This window comes from Haliotis rubra, unplaced genomic scaffold, assembly GCF_003918875.1.
Source record: "Haliotis rubra isolate DU_JTF1 unplaced genomic scaffold, ASM391887v1 Scf874, whole genome shotgun sequence".
NCBI classification, from domain to species: domain Eukaryota; kingdom Metazoa; phylum Mollusca; class Gastropoda; order Lepetellida; family Haliotidae; genus Haliotis; species Haliotis rubra.
Window position 1 is genome coordinate 180,463 of NW_025767606.1, and position 25,261 is coordinate 205,723.

The 25,261-nt window shown below is 39.0% G+C and overlaps 2 protein-coding genes across 2 annotated transcripts; both read left to right on the forward strand.

Moving 5' to 3' along the window:
- The first annotated feature begins 5,971 nt into the window (after positions 1-5,971).
- On the forward strand, positions 5,972-13,575 carry LOC124263247 (deleted in malignant brain tumors 1 protein-like). Its single transcript, XM_046697839.1, has 12 exons — positions 5,972-6,161; positions 6,917-6,998; positions 7,502-7,626; positions 8,112-8,261; positions 8,832-8,907; positions 9,729-9,871; positions 10,308-10,445; positions 10,939-11,020; positions 11,301-11,425; positions 11,731-11,886; positions 12,610-12,719; positions 13,451-13,575. Exons 1-12 carry the CDS (start codon positions 6,143-6,145, stop codon positions 13,454-13,456), a joined length of 1,212 nt encoding a protein of 403 aa, XP_046553795.1. The 5' UTR covers positions 5,972-6,142; the 3' UTR covers positions 13,457-13,575.
- On the forward strand, positions 13,454-25,261 carry LOC124263246 (deleted in malignant brain tumors 1 protein-like). The gene is made up of 18 exons (XM_046697838.1): positions 13,454-13,575; positions 14,044-14,193; positions 14,619-14,718; positions 16,058-16,179; positions 16,554-16,703; positions 17,551-17,653; positions 18,843-18,967; positions 19,284-19,433; positions 19,673-19,772; positions 20,577-20,701; positions 20,940-21,089; positions 21,404-21,482; positions 21,807-21,925; positions 22,497-22,652; positions 23,164-23,242; positions 23,564-23,688; positions 23,971-24,129; positions 24,716-25,261. The coding sequence occupies exons 2-18, from the start codon at positions 14,067-14,069 to the stop codon at positions 25,027-25,029; spliced, it is 2,283 nt and encodes a 760-aa protein (XP_046553794.1). The 5' UTR covers positions 13,454-13,575; positions 14,044-14,066; the 3' UTR covers positions 25,030-25,261.

A 25,261-nucleotide genomic window follows, 5' to 3' on the forward strand; every position in this document is an offset into this window, starting at 1 on the left:
AGGCTGGTGGTTGAGGGCACTGGTTCCAGGAACAGTGTTCCTTTGCCCAACACACCACTTCGCCCCTTACTTCACCTAGACGGGTGGTTGAACTGGCCCGGTTCAATCAATCGGCTGGTCACGCCATGCCCTGTGCATAGTGTACATTTTTGCACATTTAACTCTTTTGGGGTTTTGGCCATTTTTGATTGTGTATTTATAAATTATTGTTCTATTTAATTGCCTAGAGTCCTATGCCAGGAGGCGGTGGCTCATGGGCCAATCTGGCACTATTGACCTCCGGGTTCTGTTTGTCTTCAGGTAAATGTCTAGGGCGGAACCAGCCTTACTTTTATTCTGTTTGATTATTATAGCTACCCGTGTCTCTTTTGCTGGAGTATAGCATCCCTGTAACCCTGGTGGTCGTAGTCGGCTTCCACTTCGACACCGTCCTTGTTGACACTCCATGGTGGGTGGGGAGCGGGAATGTTGAATGATTTTCCTTATCATGGCAACCTTACTTCACACTGGTTCTAGATCCAAAAATAAAAGAAGACATTTAGATACAGATACCATTTCTTCTTCTGAGGATGAAAGTGTTTCTCAAAGTAACATCGACTCATGGCCACGGTTTCTGGTGGTTAATGGCGTTGATGGAGTACCTCTCCAGATTAACCCTTTGTTGTGTCCAAGGCTGTTGACGGGATTTGTGGAGATGTCAAGAATGTAACGCGTCTCAGAAATGGATCTCTGCTTGTCGAATGTTCACGGCGTCAACAGTCAGTTAATCTTCTCAAAGCAGATCATTTTGGAACTACTGAAATCGCTGTCTCTGTGCACAAATATTTAAATTCGAGTAGGTGTCATCCGAGATCGTGCAAGGTGTCTTTCTGACATGTCCGAGGATGAGATAGCATCAGAACTCAAATCTCAAGGTGTCACGTCTGTGAAAAGGTTCACCAGAAAAGATCAGGACAGAGTTGTACCAACGACCACTTATCTTCTTACGTTTGCGTTTCCCAAAGTACCGTCATCAATCAAGGCTGGTTATTTCAACATCGGAGTGGATGTATATATACCAAATCCACTCCGATGTTATAATTGTCAGAAGTTTGGGCATGGGGCCAGGTCTTGTACTAATCCAATTAGTTTTGGATTTAGAAAATTTAAAACCGTTTTCAAGACACCATTTATCTATTTTATTTAAACACAGCTGCAGTTGCCGTTCAATAGTATGCATATTTTTCCCACGACAAGAAATATTAAAATCATCCACAAAAACATCCACTTTTAATTGAAATAATCGAATTATATAATGATCTTGCTACTGGCCAAAGCGACATCGTCTTCTGTTGGTTACCCAGCCACGTTGGCATTTCTGGGAATACAATGGCCGATCTTGCTGCCAAGGCAGCACTCAACAAATCTGTGACACCACTTCTTATTCCATATTCTGATTATAAAGCTGGCATTAGAACTTACATCCGTGATCTGATGCAGAAGAAGTGGGACAACCAAGTAGGTATTAATAAACTACATGCAATAAAACCTTATATTGGTTACACCTACTTGGGTTGTCAGTCCAGATTTGAGGAGGTCATTATGCGACGATGTCGTATTGGCCATACGCGCTATACTCACAAATACCTATTGAAAGGTGAGGATCCTCCGTTTTGTATCCCTTTGTGATGAGAACCACGGTCAAGCATCTCCTGCTTGACTGTGTTGAATTCTCCATCATAAGGGATAAATATTTCAATGTAAAACAATGAAGGATCTTTTACAAATGTTAGTTATCATTTAATTATTGTTTTTTTAAAAGAAATTGATTTCTTTGATGAATTCTGATTAATGTGGTTTATAAATAGATATATTTTAAAGATTGGTAATTTCGATTAGTACCTTAGATTGTTAGTGGCTGTACCCTCAAAGGAGGTTAAAGTACTGTAAAATTATTGTCCTCCTGAGAGGGTACGTAAGTCCCAAAACTTTCAAAGTAGACTTTTCACATACCAAGTTTTTAAACGTAGTATTTTTTTCATTTAGATTTTGGCTAAATTGTCCTACAATCACCAGCGGCTGAAGGGATGGTGTAAACCAACTAGGGTCCATGCAGGTAGCAAGGTACTGTAAGTCCCCATGGACCCTAGCATGGTGACCTACTTTCAGTTGTTGGTGATCTATAGCCCATTTTTATATTGTGTTGTCCCCTGAGGTTAAAATGTTTTAGACTCTATTACTAGTTTTATCTGTATATGTGATATTCTAGTTGTTTTACTGCCCTTCGTTGGCAGGTTTTTATAATATTCATATATTTCATTTCAATATCAAATGTTCTCGTCACGATATGGCTGAAATATTGCCGATGTGACGTTAAATATTAACTCACTCACTCACTCTCAAAGAGCCAAGCCCAGAATTACATATTCGTAAAGACAACTCATTCTTAAGGTTTAGCTTATACTGATGAGGAAATGTATGATTTGGAAAGATGCTTGTGTGTTTGGAGTATGGAGGTATGGTTAAGGAACAATTTCAATATCAGAGATCGCTTTCCCAAACTGATACCCCTCGAACATTAAGCTGGTTTGCTACGGAGTTGTCCGAAAAGCAACACTGATTCCAACTCTTTAATGACAGAGATTTATTATGAAAAATCTGGATAATACCAGAACAGTAGAAATGTTTTGCAAGTCTGTGATATCGATTTCATGATGAAATGTTGATCTCACCATTCGAAGATTCCTTAGTCCAGACACAACATGTTTCCGAAATTTCAGCATAGTTAGGGGCCGTTCATAATTTATGGCTATGGGGGATGATGATGATTTTTGTGGAGAAGCATGTACAATGTAAATGACCTACCCTAGAATATATGTACAACATAAGTACATACCCCCTGCATGTCATGTACAAAAGCAATTACCCCCCCTCCCCTTCCCATAATTTTCAAGCATAATTTAAAACATATTTTTATGTACAAAATTGCTGACCCCCCTACTAGTATGTGTGTACAAAATTGCTGACCCCGCTAGCTCCCAAGAACAAAATTAAAATCATCATTTTTCCCCTCACCTCCCTCTTTCTGCCCACCCCCACCCCCACCCCACCACCATCCCCACCCCATTCCCCCCACACACACACTCACAAATTATGAACCGTCCTTTAGGCACACTTTCAGGCGCAGCGATGACTTAGCATTACATCACTGCCACAGGGTAATTTGCGTATTATATTGCATATTCGTAAGTAAGAAGATACTGGCCCAACGGAAGCGATTCGGCGCGGTCTTTATAATGTTTTACATTGTTACACAAACAATCTTCTACAACTGCGACAGTAAGGTTTATGACAATACATATTGCTATATCAAAGGGGCTAGATCGTTTGCTCTCAGTAAGGCTTCGATGACAGCACGTGGAACCGTACAACTCATGTAAATAAAGGATCGCTGCGGAAATCGAAATAGTGTTACCCGTTTTAGGATATTTTCTCAGTAAAACTAAACCATTCTAACAATGATGTTTAATTAGATGTGTATACTCATCAAAAATAAAAGTGTTAAGAAATATGTATATTATATTGAATGGACTGTGTAATCGTCACATCTTTCTGGCCTGTGGCAGAGGTACTATGCTGGCTGGGCATGAGAGTGCATGGTTAGCTGGGTATGAGAGTGCATAGTTAGGATGAGCTTTTAAAGTGAGTTAACTCCCTTGGCTCGGTAGGCTGTTTCGCCGTGGATATCGCTATGTTTGTGCATTGAGTGTCACCCGGTTTATCGTATTGACCTACTGACGCTGTCCAGAATGTATGGTAGTATGGCCAAAGATCAACGCTGTCAGGTTACGACTAAACAAATAAGGGAGATAGAGAGACACAGGTATCTCAACATCAATGATAATGAACAGGGGTTAGTCGGTATAGCATCACAACATACTGGTACATCACCCTTTCACCATGCTATTTGTATGTAATACACACCTAGTTGTCTATGATAAGATTACAAACGTATGATACTGTACGTACTGTGAGTTGTGAGTCTGAATAACACAAAATAATACTGATTTTAGTGGAAAAGTTGAAGTTGTTAATTTTGAGGAATCAAAAGACCCGACAAAACTATATTGACTATTTTAAGCAAGATCCGTGCAGATCTGGGATAGATCGGTCTTCAGCGACCTATACTTGAGTTATCTGGTTATCAGGGCTTCGCTGGCACAATGGATGCGTATCACCGTACCCTTAAATTGTGGCCCAATAGCTGGAATATCCGGTCCGGTGTTACACAATAAACAACCCACGGATTGTGTCAGCGGTGGGTATAGTCGACAGGGTATGACGTATGTCGCCGACAGCCTTCTATTTCCCTTCTATTTCAGGGCTGCTTCTCCAATGGCTATATGTCGAGAGTTGTACGTGCCACCCGCATTCGGCTACCCGCCAAATCTCGTGCGTTTCATGCCTGTGACGTGTGACACTTCCATGTCACCATCCGACCATGTCGGACGTACACAACATCTTTCTCATGTTGTAATCTTCGTATTTCACAGGTAAGCATCCTCTCTACATATATTCTTTCTACATCTATATCATAGCTAGTGGCGACATCTCAAGACCAGAAACCGCAACACGTATTTGCTATTTCTAGCGCCGCTCTGGTATCATCACGGACTTTCAGTGATAACATTCACTGATTTATACGTCAAGTGACCATTGCGAAATTAAATCTCGGACTTGTTTCCGCTGAATATAGAAATTGTTCTGTGGCGTTGAGGTTCAACATTAAACTAATTTAAATACATTCAACTTTTAATCGTAATGACAAGTACTCTCTTGTGTAATAACGACTGACAAATAACAGAACAAATACAAGATGACACTGAAAATGAAGTTTTGTTCTGTATCAGTTGTTAAAAGTGGTGTAGAATTTCAGCATTTTCGGGAATGTCATAGCGATTGAAGATAGTCCCAAGATAGTTACAAACCTTTTTGATTGAAGACATTAGCCACGCTCAACAATTTTCAAGTCAAGTTGTATCTCGTAAAACAACTTGATATGTTTTCAAGACGAACGAAACATGAAAACTCAATGCATCAAGCATCAGCCCAAATCGAAACATCAGCAAACTGCCCTTACGATAGCCTTTTAATATCATTTGGTATTAATAGTCGATTTAATGTATTTGTTTGTTTGTTCACTCTCACTCAACAATAGTCCAGCTACATGACGGCAGTCTCTACATAACACAGTTATACATGCGTAACCCAATCATTTGGCGTATCCTCGTGATGCCATTGTGACAGGCATGTCAGTATAACTCCGACATAAAGCCCTTTATGATCGGACCAGCATAGTAGCCAGAGCAGTAAATTCACGTACACAAGCTGGTTAGTATGATCTGAAATTTCATTCTTGTTTACTCATGCAGTAAGTATCTCAAATATACAACTTATATGGCGTATATGGCCATCCGTAGTTTTTATGGTTTACCATGTCCCTGGAACCAGTAAGAGAGCGAGCGGGCTAACAATAAAAGTAAAAACCATAAAATAATGATTAATAATAATTGTTTTACTGATTTCATTTTATTTTCAGCTTAATTAATAATCTGGTAATAGTATTCAAATTCGGAACCAATTTTAAGTGTCAGAGTATATTAACACCACATGAGGACATGCATTTCCACAGCGGCGGGACAGAGTAGATATGGAAACTTTATGACGAATTCGAAATGCCGAATACAGAAAGAAAATATACAGATAACGTAAGATCAACACAAACTTGTAGTGGCACGTAGCTCTCGACCAGGGCCCTGTTTCACAAAGTGATCTTAGCCCTACGACTGCCGTAACTCAATGTTAAGGTATAGGAGCTACGATAGTCGTAACGCTATGATCGCTTTGTGAAACGGGGCCCAGAGTTTGATATGTGAGTGATACAGCACAGTGTCGAGTATCATTGATATCATGTGATAGCGGGTCACAGATAGTCATGTGACTCATTGACGCTAAGGTTTAGACTTCATAGGTTTCACAATAACAGGACATTCATTTAGTTTGATACATTACTGAGCGGTGTACCTACAGACAAAGTGGACTACGTATTAGGGTGACAGAAATATGAAGATATGGGGGGGTTTGTTCAGCAGTTGTATGTTTGATGTTGGTGTCAAGAACAGGTAGGTTTTGTTTTGTACTCAGCCCTGTATTACTGTTACAATGTGGGCGGTGAGGTAGGCCAGTGGCTAAAGCGTTCTCTCGTTAGGACCCGGGTTAATTCCCCAAGAGATATAATGTTAGACGTCTAGTTGTAGCGTCCGCTGCCTTGACATTGCTAATTGTCTACCTGAAAGCTGCCTAAAACCATACTCCCCATCTCAGTCATATGAAGACACACGACACCCATAGATGTAGTATTGTCACCATTTACCAAAACTACTTTCAATTTGTAATGTTAGACAAAATATATCTACTTTTCTGGTCACAGGTGATACGTATACGAAATAACTTGAACTGAATATGGAATGTGAGGTTATTATAAATAGAACGTAGTTGTTATTCCTACGTAAAATATCCCTCACAATTAAGACCTTCAAGTAAGTTTCACTACTTGGAAGGCTGTATAAAACTCTTTCCGTAGTTCCACACATATTCACGTGTGAGAACCCTTGTCATGATTTTGCTTTCTGCGGTTTCTCGATGTAAGAAAATAAATCACTTCTGTGTTTATTATAGTTAAATTGTCAAGGTAACAATTATTGTAGCTCACATGTTTTATGATAATGCTTGCAAGTTCATTATATGCACAGAAATCTCATTTCATATTACTGACGTTATAATTCCGAGCTTTCGGAGATGTGATGATCAAGTATAGTTACGCTGAATGCTGAGATTTCGCTTCGTCATCCTAGAGTTGTTTCAATTCTATTCACAGATTCCTGTAATGTGGAAATCGTTTCATCGAGAACACCGACTAATGTCACTTCTCCTGGGTATCCTTTTATGGCCTACCCGAAGTAAGACACCAAGTGCAGTGAGACTATGACTTATGGAACCAGCAGATTTGACAACGAATGCCCCAAAACGTGTCATATTTATTTTATCAATGTCATCGGGGTAAACGATGATGGGCCAGCTGTTAACGATGGTGCAATTCGCTCCACAGTATTTCGTACCTTAGTCAATTCAGGATCTGCTAATCGCTCGCTCGTATCTGAGACTCGTATTGATTGTTACCTTTGATTTACCAACACAATGTCCATATTAAGTTGATACGCAGTGTTTCGACTACACGCTTTTCAAAACAGCAAAATAGGTAGCTAGGTTCACTGGTTGTTCAGTAATACTTTCATGTAGCTCAGAGGAATTGGAATGATTGGCAGGACTTAAGAGACAGGCTTCAAACACGGCTATATATCCTGAAGTATATAATTATGCATGCATACATTGCACATAACATAAACATGTTGGACACAGTTGTGCTTGTGTGAATATTGCTAATGTGTGTATGTTTTTGCAGTAATCTCCACTGCTGGTGGAGGATTGATGCCAGTGATAGCGGAAACAGCGTTATTGTGAGGGTTCTGGATTCTTACATCGAATCATCAACGAACTGCGCTTATGATAGTCTGTCCTTTTATGATGGTAAACTCGTATACAAGATTAACTACTGTAATAGTCTTAATTAGTTCAACCACATGACTGAACAGTCGATTTAATGGGTTTGTTTGTTTCTGTAACATTGCACTCAGCAGTATCCAGTTTATGGTGGTTTAATCGAGTCTTGACCAGGCAATTCAGTAATTGACGTTATGTGACACGTGTCAACCAAGTAACCGTGCATGGTTCCTTTATTCCCGTTAGTCGCCTTGATTTGATAATTGATCTATACCTTGTCATTAGTCCTGAAATGCATACACTAGTGGTGATATTACAATGAGTTTGTCATACCATATGATATTTTCCTATCTCGTTCTCACATGACTATTATTATAAATTCAATAGTCGATAGGGTGTTTCCACATTGCTTCTTTAAATATTACTAGTAAGTAAAAATTTATTTTGTTCTGAAACGTCCCTATTAAACCCAGAGAAAAATAGTCTAATGTGCGTGTCATATTTGTTCCCAGGACGAGATGCTACGGGCCCTTCTCTTGGGCGACTGTGTGGACAGAACCGCACCTCTGTGATAAGCTCTGGTAGATCCATCTATATCGTCTTCAAAACCGACGGCAGTAACCAGTACAAGGGCTTCCTTCTTGAACTTTATGAAACTACAAGTAAGTGGACTTGTCACAGTGATTCAAAGGTATAGAAAAGACAGTGTATAATGTAAGGTATTGTAGAACTTAGAAACTTCACAAAAGAACTCCCACGTCATAATGTGTCAATCTACCTTCTGTATCTCTCTTCAATGTGCTTCGCCGGGTGGCCATCAAGGATCAATATATTTATGACTACACTGTACTCAAGCTTTTCCATTTCTGCCGTTTGAATAGGGGTACATGTGATTAGATGTCACGTGACCGGAAACCAGCGACATGTGCATGTCAGCATTAGTTGACTGATATAAACCATTCTTAAATATCATGAAGGTATTTTTATCAGGCACATATCAGAACTAGGCTCAAAACGTTTTGATAGCCACTCGTAGTTGAACAGTGGGACATCAAGTAAGAGGAGATAATATTAAACCGGATGAGTGTTTTTTGTAAAATAAACAAAAATTAACCGCTAAGGAAGGGTCTGTGTGCATTTTTATATGTAAGTAAGGGTATTTGTTTTGTGAGCCTATTCGCCGAAAGAACACTTCAACGATTCATGTCATTGTTGTCATACTTGTTTTACAGGATGTGGTGGGGCGCTGACTGCAACACCTGACGAAACAAATTTTGTGTCACCTGGGTTTCCTTATCAGTACTTGAAGTAAGGACCTTATTAGTACTTGACGTAAGGACATCTGAGAGGCGTAAACGTATTCGATGATAGTGATCCATGCACATGATGCCGTTAGTTGATGAAGTGAGTGAGTGAGTGTGTTTAGTTTTACGCCAGCTATATGGCGGCGGTCTGTAAATAATCGCGTCTGGACCAGACAATCCAGTGATCAACAGCATGAGCATCGATCTGCTCAACTGGGAACCGATGACATGTGTCAACCAAGTCCACCCGATCCCGTTAGTCGCCTCTTTCTACCCCGGACTTTCACGGGTCTAGTTGATGAAGAAGAACCAGCACACTAAAAGTGTGAACCATGAACATGTGCCCGCACACACTGTGGACAGAATAGTTGTAGTCAAAATAATCCAACTTTCTTGTAATTAAACATCTGTACCATTGTATCACTGAAACCTGTAAAATGTTTAATCTTTGTTCAAGATATCAAGCAAGGTTTACTGAACAGACTCTGAGCATCAACACTATAATCATTCACTCGTGTACCATAACATTTGGTAAGACAGGTGGGGCGGTGGGGTAGCCTAGTGGTTAAAGCGTTGGCTCGTCACACCGAAGACCCGGGTTCGAATCCCCACATGGGTACAATGTGTGAAGCCCATTTCTGGTGTCCCACACCGTGATGTTGCTGGAATATTGCTAAAAGCGGCGTAAAACCAAACTCAGTCAGTCAGGCAGTGGTAAGACAGGTAAGCGGGGAATTGTGTCCCCAGCGTTTCGTTTTAACGATACAGAAAATATATAATTATTGGTACTTACCTGGAGGTAATGTGTGTTCATTCGTGTTGCAGTAATATGAACTGCACGTGGTTCCTCACCTCCGAAAATGAAAACGATACAATCGTAGTGGAATTTGACCAACTACAGTTGGAAGGGGGACGGGCAGGCTGCTTGTATGACTATGTTTCCGTTTACAACGATCACGAAAACCACAGTGAGTACTACAGAATTAAACACATATGGCTACAGTGGCGGCGTTGATCATTGTCTACAAATGGTTCATGTGGTCCTTTCTCAAACACTTTTACTTTTACAACACCTGATACAACGTATTAGAACACTGCGTATCGACCATAGAGCATAAACAACATAGTTCCACTTATGCATTAATATCAGTGGGAAATCTCAACTTCTTCACATGCAGTGACATACTCTACTGTCACATACTCTGACACATATACAACACGGTACGGCCTCTAGTTTCTTCTGCCTGCGATGTGTACTTTACCAATAATAATATTGCTTATCAAATTGTAACCCTTAACCCTCTTTTTTAGTATCTCAGATATACTATTTGTAACCCTTAACCCTCTACTTTAGTCTCTCAAAATATACAGTTGTTACAACAAGTACAGTCTTTCTCCTCTCAGATGAACAGTTCCTGGGGCAATTCTGTGGATCTTCTACACCTACCATCCAAAGCTCAAGAAACAAATTGCGCATCGATTTCAAGACCGATTTGTCTGGGGTATTACAGGGATTTTCATTGAACTACAAGACGGTGACAGGTGCGTACTCTTTTTTACATTTCTATGTAATTCCAGTAATGCTGATAGAGTCCTGTCGGTAACGTAATTACTATTATGTTTTTCACGTGCATATACAGGCAATACATCATACCCTTAGTTATGTTTTAACTGATAATTTTATACCATTACTCAATTAAAATCTGATGTCCCAGAAAAGAGAATAGTTATCCAGTATACATCTAGATTTGTCTGCCATAAAATGTACGAGTTCCATGTTCGGATGTGAACCACAGACCTTCTGGTCTGAAGTTGGGCGCCTTTATAACCGCAATGTTTAATCCACTCAGCCAGCTAACAAAGTAAGGATGTCTTCTATGGGATGACTCCACGCCCCACGTGGAACATGATGAGATCTGGTAATCGAGGTTGGTTATTATGTGGCCTGGACGTTTTATGCCTGTTTGTTGTGAAAGTGTGAAATTAGTTATGTATTGATTCATTTATATTTTATAAGTTGATTGTTTTTTCTCAGCGGGTGACTGCAATCTGACAATGCCGGCGGATTCCAATCCGATCTATTTCGTATCACCCGGATATCCAGATGCTTATGATAAGTATGTTCAAAGTAAACATGGAAAAGCACATTACTACATCCGTATCTGTCGGGTACGATTTAGCCCACAGCGAGTTGGGCTATATAAGTAGTTTTCCACCGTTTTAGCATCGGTTCAACATATATTTTGTCTAATCTCGTCATCATGGAGCAGCAATAAACAACACAAATTTCAGGAGTGAGGTCATCCTTGTAATCAATAGGCATTAATTAAATAATGAATTACGTTAATAAATGTCTTGACTTCATGTATTAACCGTTATGCTGTTGGCTGTTGTCAGTGACCTGGAATGCGTCTGGCAAATGGTGTCAACTGGTCAGCAGTATATTCAGATTGATGTCATCGGTTCAGAAATTGAAGGAAACTACCCACTGTGCAGTAACGACTCAGTCACTGTATATGAAGGTAACCTTCTTAAGATGACACTTTTTCGTAAACACTACTTATAATAATTAATCCCTTGATAGACAGCACTTATTAAAATGCTGATTAAAATTTCGCTGAAGAGGCCATAAACCGTATTACATAAAGAGAAATCATTAGCATCCTGTCAAAACCCAACGGCTTGATCCTCAATCAGTCTTTGTTGAACACTGAGCATCACGTTTGAATATAACATATACTTGACTTCGATCGTCATCAATGATTTTCAAATAATTATCACAAACATTATGCTCAAGTACAAACGTCCAATCACATTTGTTCTACAGGAAGAGATCTCAAGGCTCCTGAGGTTGGAAAGTTTTGTGGCAATTCCACGCCATCCTTCATATCGAACGCCAGAGCTATGACGGTATCATTTACGACAGATGGTGAGGATGTTGGCAAGGGCTTCCGAATTAGATACAGGAGCCTCGATGCTCCAGGTAGGTATTGCATCAAATGGATGTCTGTCATGTTTGTCATCTCAGTGAATATTAGACCATGACATTTGATAAGTATGTGTTCAGATATATACCTTACATGTTAGAGTGTCCAACCAATATTGATGTGCAGGTGAACATCAGACTGATGGTTTGGGCTCGACTCTCAACGAAGCAACATTTTTATTGTCCCCTGTCGTGTTATTACTTATTTACTCTGGTGACGAATGACAGTATTTAAAATAGATAAATGAGAATAACAGAAGTCCTAATTGGAAATGTTTAAGACAAAGACATATAGAAAGTTTAGACAGATAGTCATTTCAGTTATATGTGTCCTGCTTGTGGCTATCAAAAGGGTTTTATCGCTTTGCATCATTAGATATGATAATTGGAAGATTTTTACATTCAAATTACTAATCATGTTTAACGCACACGTTGATCTGGTGTATACATTTTATTTTACATATATCATTTATATCATGTGGTTGCTAATAACTATATTTGTATTAGGTTTCAAAGTGAAATCGGAATTGAATGTGATGAAGTATGTCAAAATATTTTGATCCGACAAATAATGTGTTCAAAATATTGAATGGACTTTACCTTACTTGCGAATGTCAAACATTAAACGTAATATTAACATGTGGAGTGGAATAGTAGTACTGGCAATTGATCTGATGCTAATGCTTCTATCAGAAACTCGTCATTATTTCACTGTAACAGTTACTACAGTCTCCCCATCACCCGATCGTCGATGCGGCTCCACAGCTCTGTCAGCCGTAGGCCAGGGCCAGTACTTAGAGTCCCCCAGGGTATCCTTCGGGTTATGCAAAGTAAGTAAAATTTATTAATGATAATTGGAAAAGAAAACATAAATTAGTAACCCATACTTGTCGTAAGAGGCGACTAACGGGACCGGGTGGTCAGACTCGCTGACTTGGTTGACACATGTCATCGGTTCCCAGATTGATGCTCACTGCTCATGTTGATCACTGGATTGTCTGGTCCAGGATCGATTACTTACAGACCGCCGCCATATAGTTGGAATATTGTTGAGTGCGGCGTAAAACTAAACCCAATCAGTCAATCTCAAAGACCGCGAAGTCATAGGAATAACTATTTTACGTACATGTCATTATTTAAAAGGATTGGTTGAGTCAAACACCACACACGCCCATATTACAGCTACTTGGCGGCCTGTGTATATAACTTTGGACCTGACAATCTAGTGACATTACGTGCAAAGTGACGTTTATATGAACTGTGAATGCATTTACACATGTATATGTATATATTGTATCACGTGTATCGGATGCCACAGTCTTAATTAGACAACATTTCAGTTACTATTTTAAAACTATTTAGATCTCACTATTCTTATTAACGCTAACAAAGAAATTTGGCTTAAAAATTAAATAAAATGTTGATACACGTTTGGAGGTGTAATAGTAAATCGGTCCTAGATGAAACCGTCATCTATGCATTAATCTGTGCGATAGATTTTCACATTTATAACCATTGAGAAGAAGCTGCAAATGTTGCTATATTTCCCCACTTGTTTCAGCAATGAGCAATGCATTTGGACAATAACGGCAGCATCTTTAAACAACTACGTCAAAATCGACGTAATAGATTCCATACTAGAAGGTGGAGATGGATGTCAATATGATTTTGTTAAGGTTTTTGACGGTAGGTAAAAGATAGACACGTTGTATTATTATCATATTTGGCATTGAAAATCAAGGGAAAATAATGCAGGCCTTTAACACGCCTTCTTTATGTAGGCAGTGGATTTGGTTATATGCTGCTCCAGACATAATTATATTTCTCTCATCACTGCGAATCAGTTTTATACAAGGATGATCACAGTGACGCTGAAAAAGCAAGGATTCCAATAGAGGATAATTGGAGAATCCAAATCATTGACCAAGATAGCATGACGTAGCTATTGGATAGCCTTGTGTAAAGCTGATTGTAACTCAGCGCACTACTGAGCACCTGGAATCAATTTGTGTGTTGATAAAATGTACAACTCGGAATTATTATATCTCTTTATGTACTTCATTTTATGTCATAGAATAATCAGTATAACTTGAGCATGCAACCTCAACGCATTTCTGTAGACTGTTTATAGATCATGTATACCACTGTTTCCAGGGAGCAGCGTCAATTCGCCTTTAATGAAGGTGTGGTGCAGTACAATGGAGCCTACGTTACAGAGCTCTGGGCAGGCAATGACCCTGATGTTTAAATCTGACTCCTCTAACACATTCAGAGGGTTCAGACTCCAGTACACTGAAACTAGTCGTAAGTACTCTGTATATATTTGACTAAATCTGCCTTTACGTTGTGTCTCACTGAGTGTGTGTATGTGTGTGTGTGTGTTTCTGTGTATGTACATGTATGTTTGTGTCTAAGTGTAGATTAGCGATTGTGGCATACGTTGTATTCAATTAATTGGTTTATATACAGAGGTGAAATACTGTATTACAGCCTGATAATGACTTATGATACTGATAGTGTGAAAATTGTGGATGATGAAATTGGAGATATAAAAGAAAACATTGTTTGGTCAGGAATGCTACAAGCGAAAGGAAACTTTATTGTTCTAGTTATTGCTTTAAGACAACAGACAACATTTCAACACTTGATGCAAAGGTAGTTATGAACTTACATTAATTCAGATTTAAACATAAATTGTTACATTTGTCATAATGTACTGTTTTCTTCAGTCTTCCCAACATCTTCCCCTCAATGTGGAGCCGCACACCTGTCCGCCTCTAATGTTTACCAATACCTTCAGTCCCCAGGATATCCTATCACTTATCAAGAGTAAGTAGATAAGCAATATTCTCATCTAAACACTCACTATTTTTAAGATCTAATCATAATGATCGCATTCCGATGAATGTGCAGTCGTGGTGTAACTTTACTCAGACAAACGCAAAGAAACGCGGTAAAAGACATTCCCTTCTGTAGATGGAATGGTATTACATGCAAAGAACTGAAGGTATGATGACGAGAACGTTCCATGCTAGGAGTTCTAATACCTCCCCATGAGTCATATCACACAAGGTGGGTCAGAAGCAAGTTAACAAGGCAGTGAGTGTGTCCACACCGTGATTTGATGTAGGACACAGTCCTCAGTTCATTAAAGGTAGCAGAATGTCCTGGGAAATGCCATCTCAAAGGTTAGGATAAGTCGGATCTGGAAAACCGCGCACCATTTTATCATTGATACGAGTATGTATTCGTATGTACGAATGGTAACAGAGTATGTAAACTTGCAAGCCAGGGGAGGTTCTAAACTCAAACCCCTGAAAATAATGAGTTTCAGTTTTCTGCCAAAATCGGTTCTACTGGGCGTCAAAATAGTTAAACCGCCTCCGTGGTGTAGTGGTTAGAGCGTCCGCCCGGAGAGCGGAAGGTCGCAGGTTCGATCCCCGACCGCGTCATACCAAAAGACGTTAAAATATGGTACTTGTTGGTCCCTGCCTGGCGCTCGGCATTAATGGGTACAACAAGGACTGGTCGGCTCGGAGTCAGTATAATGTGTCTGAGTGGGGTATTCATGCTTCACTGCGGCATGGTATCTCAGTGGGCTAGCACTATAAAACCAGCTTGAGTCTGGGCTAGTACAAGCAGCCGCACATACACATACACACACGCATGCACGTCGTCATATGAGCGAAATATTCTCAAGCACGAAGTTAAACCCAATTTCACCTCACCTCACCTCAAAATAGTCATAGTTATATATATTTTATTGATTACACCTGGCATCGGCAGAAATTAAAAGCGTCTTTTTCTGACCCACTTCCACCTGCTACTCACATCATTTTTGTAAGGCGCCGGCTGCACCCACTGTCAATTGTGTCATACGACGGAAAAATGCAAAAACTCGAATCTGAAATACAGAAACTATTATAACGTTTTAGCACTCGGACGCCAGCGTCCTCGTACGTTATCAATAATAGTTCAGGACAAGAGTGTACTTCATTACACTATGGGGTAGAGCCACCTGTATTTCTTAGATATACTTAGTAATGGGTAAAACATAACATACTGACATCAAATCATCGGTTTGTGTCTCTTTAATACATTCCACCCCCTGAATACATACCGGGATGTATAGAGTAGAAGACATGACAGCATGTATCATCTGTTTCAGCAATGAACAATGTATTTGGACGATTGAATCAACCCTAAACAGCGTCATCGAAATCATTGTGGACGATTCATATTTGGAGGGTGGAACAGGATGTCCATATGATTATGTTAAGGCTTTCGATGGTAAGTACAAGATGATTTAGACAAAATGTATCGCAATTGTAAAGCAATTATTTAGGACTACTTTTGTGTATTAGTCTACGCATTTGGAATACGATGACATGTGTCAGGCAAGTCAGCGAGCCTGACCCCCTGATCCCTTTAGTCGCCTTTTACGACAAGCATGGATTGCTGAAGACCAATTCTAAGCCAGATCTTCGCGGGTTTACAGAACAATGCTCTGAGAGGTATATGACGTCCATTTCAATTCATGATGTATTAAAATAAATCAGAATATCTGCTTGAGTTGGGCATCAAGCTTCTCCGACACACTGGATATGCAGTACTTAAAGCTTTCTTACTGCATGATGGGAAATATTATATCCATTTAATTCTAGGTAACAGCATAGATTCACGGATGTTACGAGTTTGGTGTGATGTGACGACACCGACTGTACAAAGCTCTGGGCGGTATATGACACTCCTTTTCAAAACCGATGCCACCAATACCTACAAGGGTTTCCGACTAGCATATTTGGAAAGAACGGGTAAGTTACAATGTGACAGTTGAGGGTATAAACCAATTTTATCTAAATCGTGAAAATAGTGTGAATGACGGATTAGTTGTTTGGATGTGAGAACTGATACTGCAAAAGCATATAGAGTGTCTCTCGGCAGACTTAGACATTGCAGTCGTCAATTAAAGAACGCAAAGGAAACTGTTTTCACATATGATGACACAATGCCATTTAGAAACTGGTCAAATGTAACATATGTTATATTTGGGATTTTCACATATATTTGGCGCGTGGTCCTGTACATAGAGCTCAGGGCACAAATCAGTTGAAATTAAGCAACGTCGAGCTCGGAGAATCCTTGGATGGGTGACCGTGTTTGGCAGCTTGACTCCTGAGAGTTTCTAGAACTTAGGCCCAGCCCCACAACGGATACACGTGGTCTCACCTTAGGCAAGTGAGTGTGTTCACAATTGCCTCTGTTCACCAAGCACAAAGGTTCCCCGGTGGGATAAGTCATGTGACTATAACCTTCTAGCTCGTCACAGGCAGCTTGGGTTATCCGGGGTAATAATAATCAGATTGTAACAAAGGTTGTAGCGCTTTGAGCATGCACTAGTGCATGGAGTCTAGCGCTCTACAAAAACCCTGTATTTTAATTATTGTTATTATTACAACAATCGATTGCCATTTGCTTGAGTGTGACCGGCAAGGTATTGCATACAATAGCTGTGATATTGTTATATCATAATCATAATCATGTATGGATCACTGAACATTAGTTATATGTCTCTGCTTGTTCGCGGAAAGGATGGCCATTCTTTGATCTGTAAATACAGTTAACAATGACTTCACCGGTATGTTTTATACATTTATCTAGCAGTCACGCCATCACCGAATCCTCAATGCGGCACCTCAGATCTTATGGCGCTGACGTCCGACCAGTACCTTCAGTCACCAGGATATCCAAACGCTTACCCAAAGTAAGGGCAACAGAATTAAATCATTAAATACAATCCTTTTTCAAATCGATCGATCGTTGCGTGAATTGAACAAATATATTATCGCGTTATTTCTATTTTAGAAATCATATACTCACACCCAGTGATTATACTATGCATTCGATTCATTTATCGTAAACATTCATATTTTGAGACAATTATGTAATATGTCCGTTGGGGAACAGTTTTTGTTAAACCATTTGCAACTTAGTAAAGCTGCCTTTCACACACACTCCGGCACAGCGATGACTTAACATAACATCGCTGCCACAGGCTAATTTGCATATCACGTGACCGGACTTTTCTCTTGTTTGTAATCAAACGCGCATATTCATAATAAGAAGAGACTGGACTCACGAAAGCTTTTCGGCACTCTCTTCATAATGTTTTACATTGTTACATATATATTCTTCCATAACTGCGACAGTAAGGTCTATGACAGTACATATTTAGATATCAAACTGGCTGCATCGTTTGCTCTCCATCAGCTTCGATGACAGCACGGGGAGCCGTACAACCTATGTAAACAAAGGATCGCTACGCAAATCGAAATAGTGTGACATGTTTTTGGATATTTTCTCAGTGAAATTAAACCATTCTATTAAAGATGTTTAGTTAGATGTGCAGACTCGTCAAAAAAGTAAAGAGTAAAAGAAATCTGTACATTATATTGAATGGACATTGCAAGATGTGACGATCCGTCACATTTTTCTGGCCTGTGGCAGAGGTACTATGCTGGCTTGCCGCATGGAACTCTGGGTTGGAGAGTGCCTTTCACACACATTTACATTATTAAACGAAGTTAAACATCAGACATTGCATTACCCATATTCACTGTTTCTGAAACCATGTCTGTGAGAAAATATCACAAATTCAACAATTGAAAAAGGCTTGGATGTCCAAGCCATCAAATTTTCCACAGCCATGCCACTTGTATTACTACACCAACTTCTAAACACCTTTGAAGAATATCATCAATAATGTTAAAATTGTCACAAGGTAAATTAGATAAATAATAAATAAATATATCATTTCAAGTGCCCGTAGTCATATGCAAATATGCATAGCACTTTGTCTTGTCTTATCGAGAATAATTTCAAAATTGATCATTAGAATTAAATTCGCCATGGATTCTATGGAACTGTTTTAACGGGAAAATCATCTCTTTCAGCAACGACCAATGTGTCTGGACAATAACGGCATCAACATCAAGCTATGTGGTCAAAATCGTTGTACTAGATTCAGTTCTAGAGGGAGGAAGCAATTGTCCCTACGACTTCGTTAAAGTTTACGATGGTTGGTAGATATGAAATATATTGTAAGATGTAAAATGTATATTCGTACATCGACATTACATCTTGGAGCTTTTTACGTAACATAATAACATCCAATAATATACTGGACAAAAATAGTTAGGGATATATGCAAATTTAGAAATTATGAATAATGATCTATTTATTCATTGTCACGCTGATAAAATGTCAATCATAAAAATACCAATACCCAAAACTTATTTTGTCCAGTATATATCCAAAAGGATGCAAAGCAAATATGTGAGTTCACTTTGAAAATTCAGTTACATTTTGAATTTGTTGTACCCATTTGTTTCCAGGTCGTAGCACATCTTCGCGGATGATAAGTGTTTGGTGTGATCGGATGACACCAACAGTGCAGAGCTCTGGGCGGTACATGACACTCATGTTTAAATCAGACACCTCTAACACATACAAAGGTTTCAGACTCAAGTACTTTGAAACAGCCGGTAAGTATCAGGTCGAGGGTATAATTTTAAAGGAGTGAAAATAGTTGCGTAGAAATGCTTAATTAATACCTTATATAAAATTTAAATGACGGTGTCGTGTTGTTATTAACTAATCCGTAAAATGTGGACCGGAAACAAATGATGATTTATTTTCACATTTTAGTGAATCGTTTTGTGGAAAATCTATTGACGACTACACGCATTATATACTATTATCGTGATGTCTTTACATCCTACAGTCTCTCCAACACCTGTACCTCAATGCGGCACCACAGATCTAACGGCCGGAACATCCTACCAGTACCTACAGTCACCAGGATATCCTAACGCTTATCCAAAGTAAGGACGATAGAATTATTTTGAATTAATACAATGCTTACATCAAACGTGATGGCAGTAGATATATTATTATTTTATATTTTCTACACCTAAATCGATTAGGACAGATATAGTTGGAATACACACCACATCAGAAAGCAAGTATCACAGTCAAACAGGTTTGAGTGTATTTTACAATCAATAAATCGTGCGATTTGTATTCATACAACCTGATATGCATGCCGTATTTAAGTTTTCCTGTTTCTACTTGGGGACATTTAATGTGGTCCAAGTTTAATTTTAATTCCTCAAACTATTCTGGCTAGACATCTTTGGTACTGATTTACCGGGAATTCTTTACTCTTGAATATAGAATAAATCCACCAAAAGACACATTGAGTAACGCTGGTAACATCTTAAGTAAGTAAGTGACACCACTTCAACCATGTTGTGTCCTTAGTTGGAACTCGTATGTCAATGCAAGTCGTGGTCATACCATAATTATACATACCCGTGAAGATCCGGGTTAGAATTGATCTTCAGTAACCCATGCTTGTCGTTAGAGGCGACTAACGATATCGGGTGGTCAGGCTCGCTGACTTGGTTGACACATGTCATCGTATCCCAATTGCGTAGATCGATGCTCATGATGTCAATCACTGGATTCTCTGGTCCACATGCGATTATTTAACAGACCATATAGCTGGAATATATTGTTGGTTCATTGTCTTTAAAGATTTGGAATAAATACGACTAATAGAATTGCAAAAATCGTTCTCGGTAACTGCTAAGACAAATGTTGATGTATATGTACGTCTGTTTCAGCAACGACCAATGTGTCTGGACAATAACGGCATCAACATCAAGCAAAGTGGTCAAAATCGTTGTACTAGATTCAGTTCTAGAGGGAGGAAGCGATTGTCCCTACGACTTCGTTAAAGTTTACGATGGTTGGTAGATATGAAATATATTTTAAAATGTTACATGCATCTTCGACATCTTGGAGCTTTTCGTACACATAAGAGCAATTTACGTCAAAAATAGTTAGGGAATATATGCAAAATTTTGAAATTATAAAGAGAGCATTTTACGTCAAATAATATATCCAAAAGGTTGCAAAGCAAATATGTGAGTTCACTTTACAAATGCAGTTAACATTTTGAATTTACTGTATCCACTGGTTTCCAGGTCGTAGCACATCTTCACGGATGATACAAGTTTGGTGTGATGTGATGAGACCTACAGTGCAGAGCTCTGGGCGGTATATGACACTCATGTTTAAATCAGACAACTCTAACACATACAAAGGTTTCAGACTCAAGTACTTTGAAGCAGATGGTACGTTAACTTATATTGCTATCGAACAATCCTCCCACAAAAGATTGAGGCATAGGGATATTTGTATTACGATTATGAAACTGATAGTCATATTAAAATAACGTTACGATTCTCATATTGATGACTTTGCTGTTTCGATTAACCAAAGGATGTAAAGCTCTTTGAAAGAAAATCTTTCCATTGGTTTCATAGCCATAGAATATATATTGGTTATGTCGTGAATGTTTAAAGTGATTATTATTTTGAACCGTCGAGTGTCTTTTATTGAAGAAATTTGATACTGGACGATGTACGGGTATCAATCCGTTTTTCAGGGAGTTGCGGTGGTCAACTGAGTGCTGTGTCCTATGACCAGTATATGACGTCACCAGGGTATCCTCAGAACTATCAAAAGTAGGAGTTTATAATTGCACTTTGTTTACATGCTTTGTTGCACATCTGTGCTATTGATAAGCCGATATCAAACGATATCATAGTAACGAAAACAGTATATCACGTCTGAATGAGTCAATATTGTTTTACGGAGCTGTCAGCACTATTGCAACAATATCACGGCAGGGGACACCATAAATGGGCCTCATACATTGTACTCATGTGGAGAATCGAACCCGGGTCTTTGACGTATCAGATAGGCTACCCCACCACACCAAAATCAAATCTGAAGTGCAGTTCCTGTGCATACCACAGTATGCTTAAGACGTTTCTATACTCTTGTAGCAACATGGACTGTATTTGGACATTAACAACGGACATGTCAGACATCAAGATTGACGTCCTCGACTCTGACATAGAATCCGCATCCTCATGCGACTATGACTACGTGGAAGTCTACGATGGTAAGCTGTTTGTATAGTGCACCTCACTTTCCTCGATGCCTTAAATAGATTCATGATTCTTTTTAGTCACATCATAATAACATTATAGTGAAAACGAGTATTGACTGTTGTATAGTATTACCAAAATGAATTTTCAATTCAAAAACATGTATGTTATGATTCTGGGAGTTCAAGCTCATAATATATTATGTCTTCTTTCAAATTGTAAGCAAATAATTCAAAGCCGCAAGTTCATTTATGACATATCCTGCTACATAAAAATGCTTTAAAATGCATTTTATGATATATTTATGATTCAGAAGCATTGGAGTATGATTGCAGCTTTAGATAAACATTGGATTTTTCAACGATTTTAATCAGTACACACGTCACAACATGATCAAGTGCCTATCAATGAATTCATACCGCTTTAACCTTTATAAGCCTTAATATCTATTGATATAAATGGGTTGTGTTCATTGTGTGGATGTAGTAGTTGTCAGCATAGCAAAACAAACACTTTAACCACTAGATTAGCCCACCGTCCGTGCTATGTTTTGAGATAGAAACAACTAAACTACACATGTTTTAGGATCCAGCACGAATTCAGATGTAATTGGGAAATTCTGTGGGACACAGGAACCAACCTACGTCAGTTCTGGTACAACTGTCACCATCAAGTTCCATTCAGACAACTCAAATACAGAGAAGGGATTCCGACTTTCCTATACCGGGGGAACATTTCCTGGTGAGTATCCTTCACCTTATGGAAGGTTTCGACAAACTGTATGTCTATACGTACATCTACGACTGACTTGTGACTGACATAGAGAGATGTTTACTAAATATCTAGTCAGACAGACAGACAAGTTTATTCCTTAAACAACCAACGGTGGTACATGAGAACATCCATGTTACACTTTGTACCTCACTATGAATTTTGAGAATTATGTTGATGTGTTGACATGGTTCACGTTATCCATCGCCTTACATTTAGTTGGGCATATTTCTAGCTATGTTTCACTTATATATATTTGTAAAACAGCATATATATGTTCAGAGAGTGGTTGGCAAGATTTAGTAATCGGAAATTGAATGCATGTTTTCACATCTGTGCACAAAACCAACTTTATATACAGTAAAGACAACATTGGACGTATGTCCTTGGTGACAGATACATCACCTAGACATATTACTTTCTCTTTGTCAAATTTTGTGCCTCAACATATATATATATATAGCCTCCCGTGTTTATTCAGCATGCGGTGATCAAGATCTCACGGCTTACACGTATCAAAGCGACCTCACTTCGCCTAACTACCCTTACAGTTACCCAAAGTAAGTTCACTGATTGACGCCTTCCCAGTGTTATTTCGAACGCTGTTCAGATAACAAAGCCTGGTCTCGCAAATGTTTTCTGTTTGAGTAATTGCTTTGGTTGCCTCTACAGTGACAAGTATTTCTAAAACAGTTTTGTTGTTTAAACTGCCGTTTAACTTGTAAATGGAAATGTGAACACAGTTTTGCTTGCCTCTGAATTATTACTGTTAAAATTAATTCTTATAATATTTAATGACGAAAAGCCAGGCATAAGCTTTATTCTCGTCTTGGTTACTGTGTTTTTTGTTAAGGTGTGACGGAAGTGTTAATTTCTTGCAGTAATGCTGATTGCTCGTGGACAATAAGTACCGACCTTTACGACTACGTGATCAATGTTGACGTCGTTTCGTCGGACCTAGAATATTCGTCCAGTTGTTCGTACGACTACTATGAGTTTTTTGATGGTAAGAGACCTTGAATCCGACCTAATGTAACAGTCATTAACGTTATCATCTTATTTAGAAACGTTGGTGACAACGAGAGCATGGTTTAAAATACTGTGCTACAGAGCCACGAATTTGTCGAAAAATGGCAATACAAATTCTTCAGTTATCAAGAATACATAATTTTTTTGCAAGTTTATATTAGTGGTATCTTTGATTTGTTTGTCCTTGGTGCACGAACAGCTGCCACCATGATTGCCGTAATACATGGTGTAGTCATAACCATGTCATTTGTTTGCAAAGGTACTGATGACATGTTTACTTCACTTGGGAGATATTGCGGCAGCAGTCTACCCACACAACACAGCTCCGGACAGAACATGTACATCAAATTCCACTCCGACAATTCCAACACAGGAGCAGGCTTCAAGATGACGTACCAAGCCGAACCCAGTGACAACTGTGAGTGGCAAAAGCTAAAGATCCACAGAAGGTCGTAAGGAAATCTATAATTAGGGAGGCAAAAATACGGACTCAGTTCTATTGTCGAAGACTACAAAATTTTGTATGTCTTTCGAATACATCTCCACAACCACAAGCAATTACGAAAATCACATCACTTAGTGAAATGTAAGAACAGTTGTTCCATGTTGTCAACCACATAATGAAATGCGTCAAATATTAACGCATGCCATGAAACGACTGGATAGGAGTAACAATGACTGACATCACTTGAATGAAGTATTCGTAATTAGTAAAGGTTAGCAGATCAATGTAACATTTTGGTACTGCTTGCATTCTCGGTTGTATGATTCGGTGTGTTAAATAGTACATGTAATGATTCCAAATAAATGCTACAGAATGGGTGTATACTTTATGCACAATTATATATACGTGTCATGTCTTGGTATATATCAAGATTGAAGGTATGTCACGCTATAGGCATTTACCATTTTGGCACCGTATCTGTACTCCACAAGACTATGGAAGTTAGTTATATGGAAAATCAATATTCATCAAAATATTAACAAGTAAACCGTTTCTTTAGTTTCAGATCTTGACCCTCCTAATATCATTGCAATAGTTGGAGGATCCATTGGGGGCTTCGTACTCATCATTATCATCTGCAGCCTCATAGCGGTAGCCAATAAGAAGAAATCTCGGCCGGTGGTCAATCAAGTTCGCAACGATGGCATTTACAATGTCAGTCAGGGTCCCTTTGAAACAACAGTTACTCCGGCCACCTTTCAGCCACCCCCTCCATATTCCCAGGTGGTCAGTCCTCCCCCCTACCCCCAGCCTGTTGCTACCAGTGACACATCACCAATCGTAACCCAAGTACCAGAGACACCCAATCAGTGAACAGCAAGTTATTTGGGTAAAGGTTGCGATGATATGGTGATTATTAAAGGATTCAGTCTTACTTTGAAGAGCAAGCATATTGTGGTTGTTTTGAATATTCAATCTCATGAAAATGTGAACAGGTTCATTTCGTACGAAATATTAGATCAAGAAGGTTTCTGCATTAGAGTGCAAACAGAATGCTAAATTTGCTCTTGTACCTTTGTTGTTAAAATAAAATGCAGTTTGTGCC

Bases quoted from the DNA above. Each gene is read 5' to 3' on its own strand.
- LOC124263247 (XM_046697839.1), top strand. The intron at 8,262-8,831 runs GTAAGTGGACTT...CTTGTTTTACAG, and splicing joins TGAACTTTATGAAACTACAA to GATGTGGTGGGGCGCTGACT. The intron at 8,908-9,728 runs GTAAGGACCTTA...TTCGTGTTGCAG, and splicing joins TTTCCTTATCAGTACTTGAA to TAATATGAACTGCACGTGGT.
- LOC124263246 (XM_046697838.1), top strand. From the start codon at position 14,067: ATGAAGGTGTGGTGCAGTACAATGGAGCCTACGTTACAGAGCTCTGGG. The intron at 21,483-21,806 runs GTAGGAGTTTAT...ATACTCTTGTAG, and splicing joins TATCCTCAGAACTATCAAAA to CAACATGGACTGTATTTGGA. The intron at 21,926-22,496 runs GTAAGCTGTTTG...CACATGTTTTAG, and splicing joins CTACGTGGAAGTCTACGATG to GATCCAGCACGAATTCAGAT.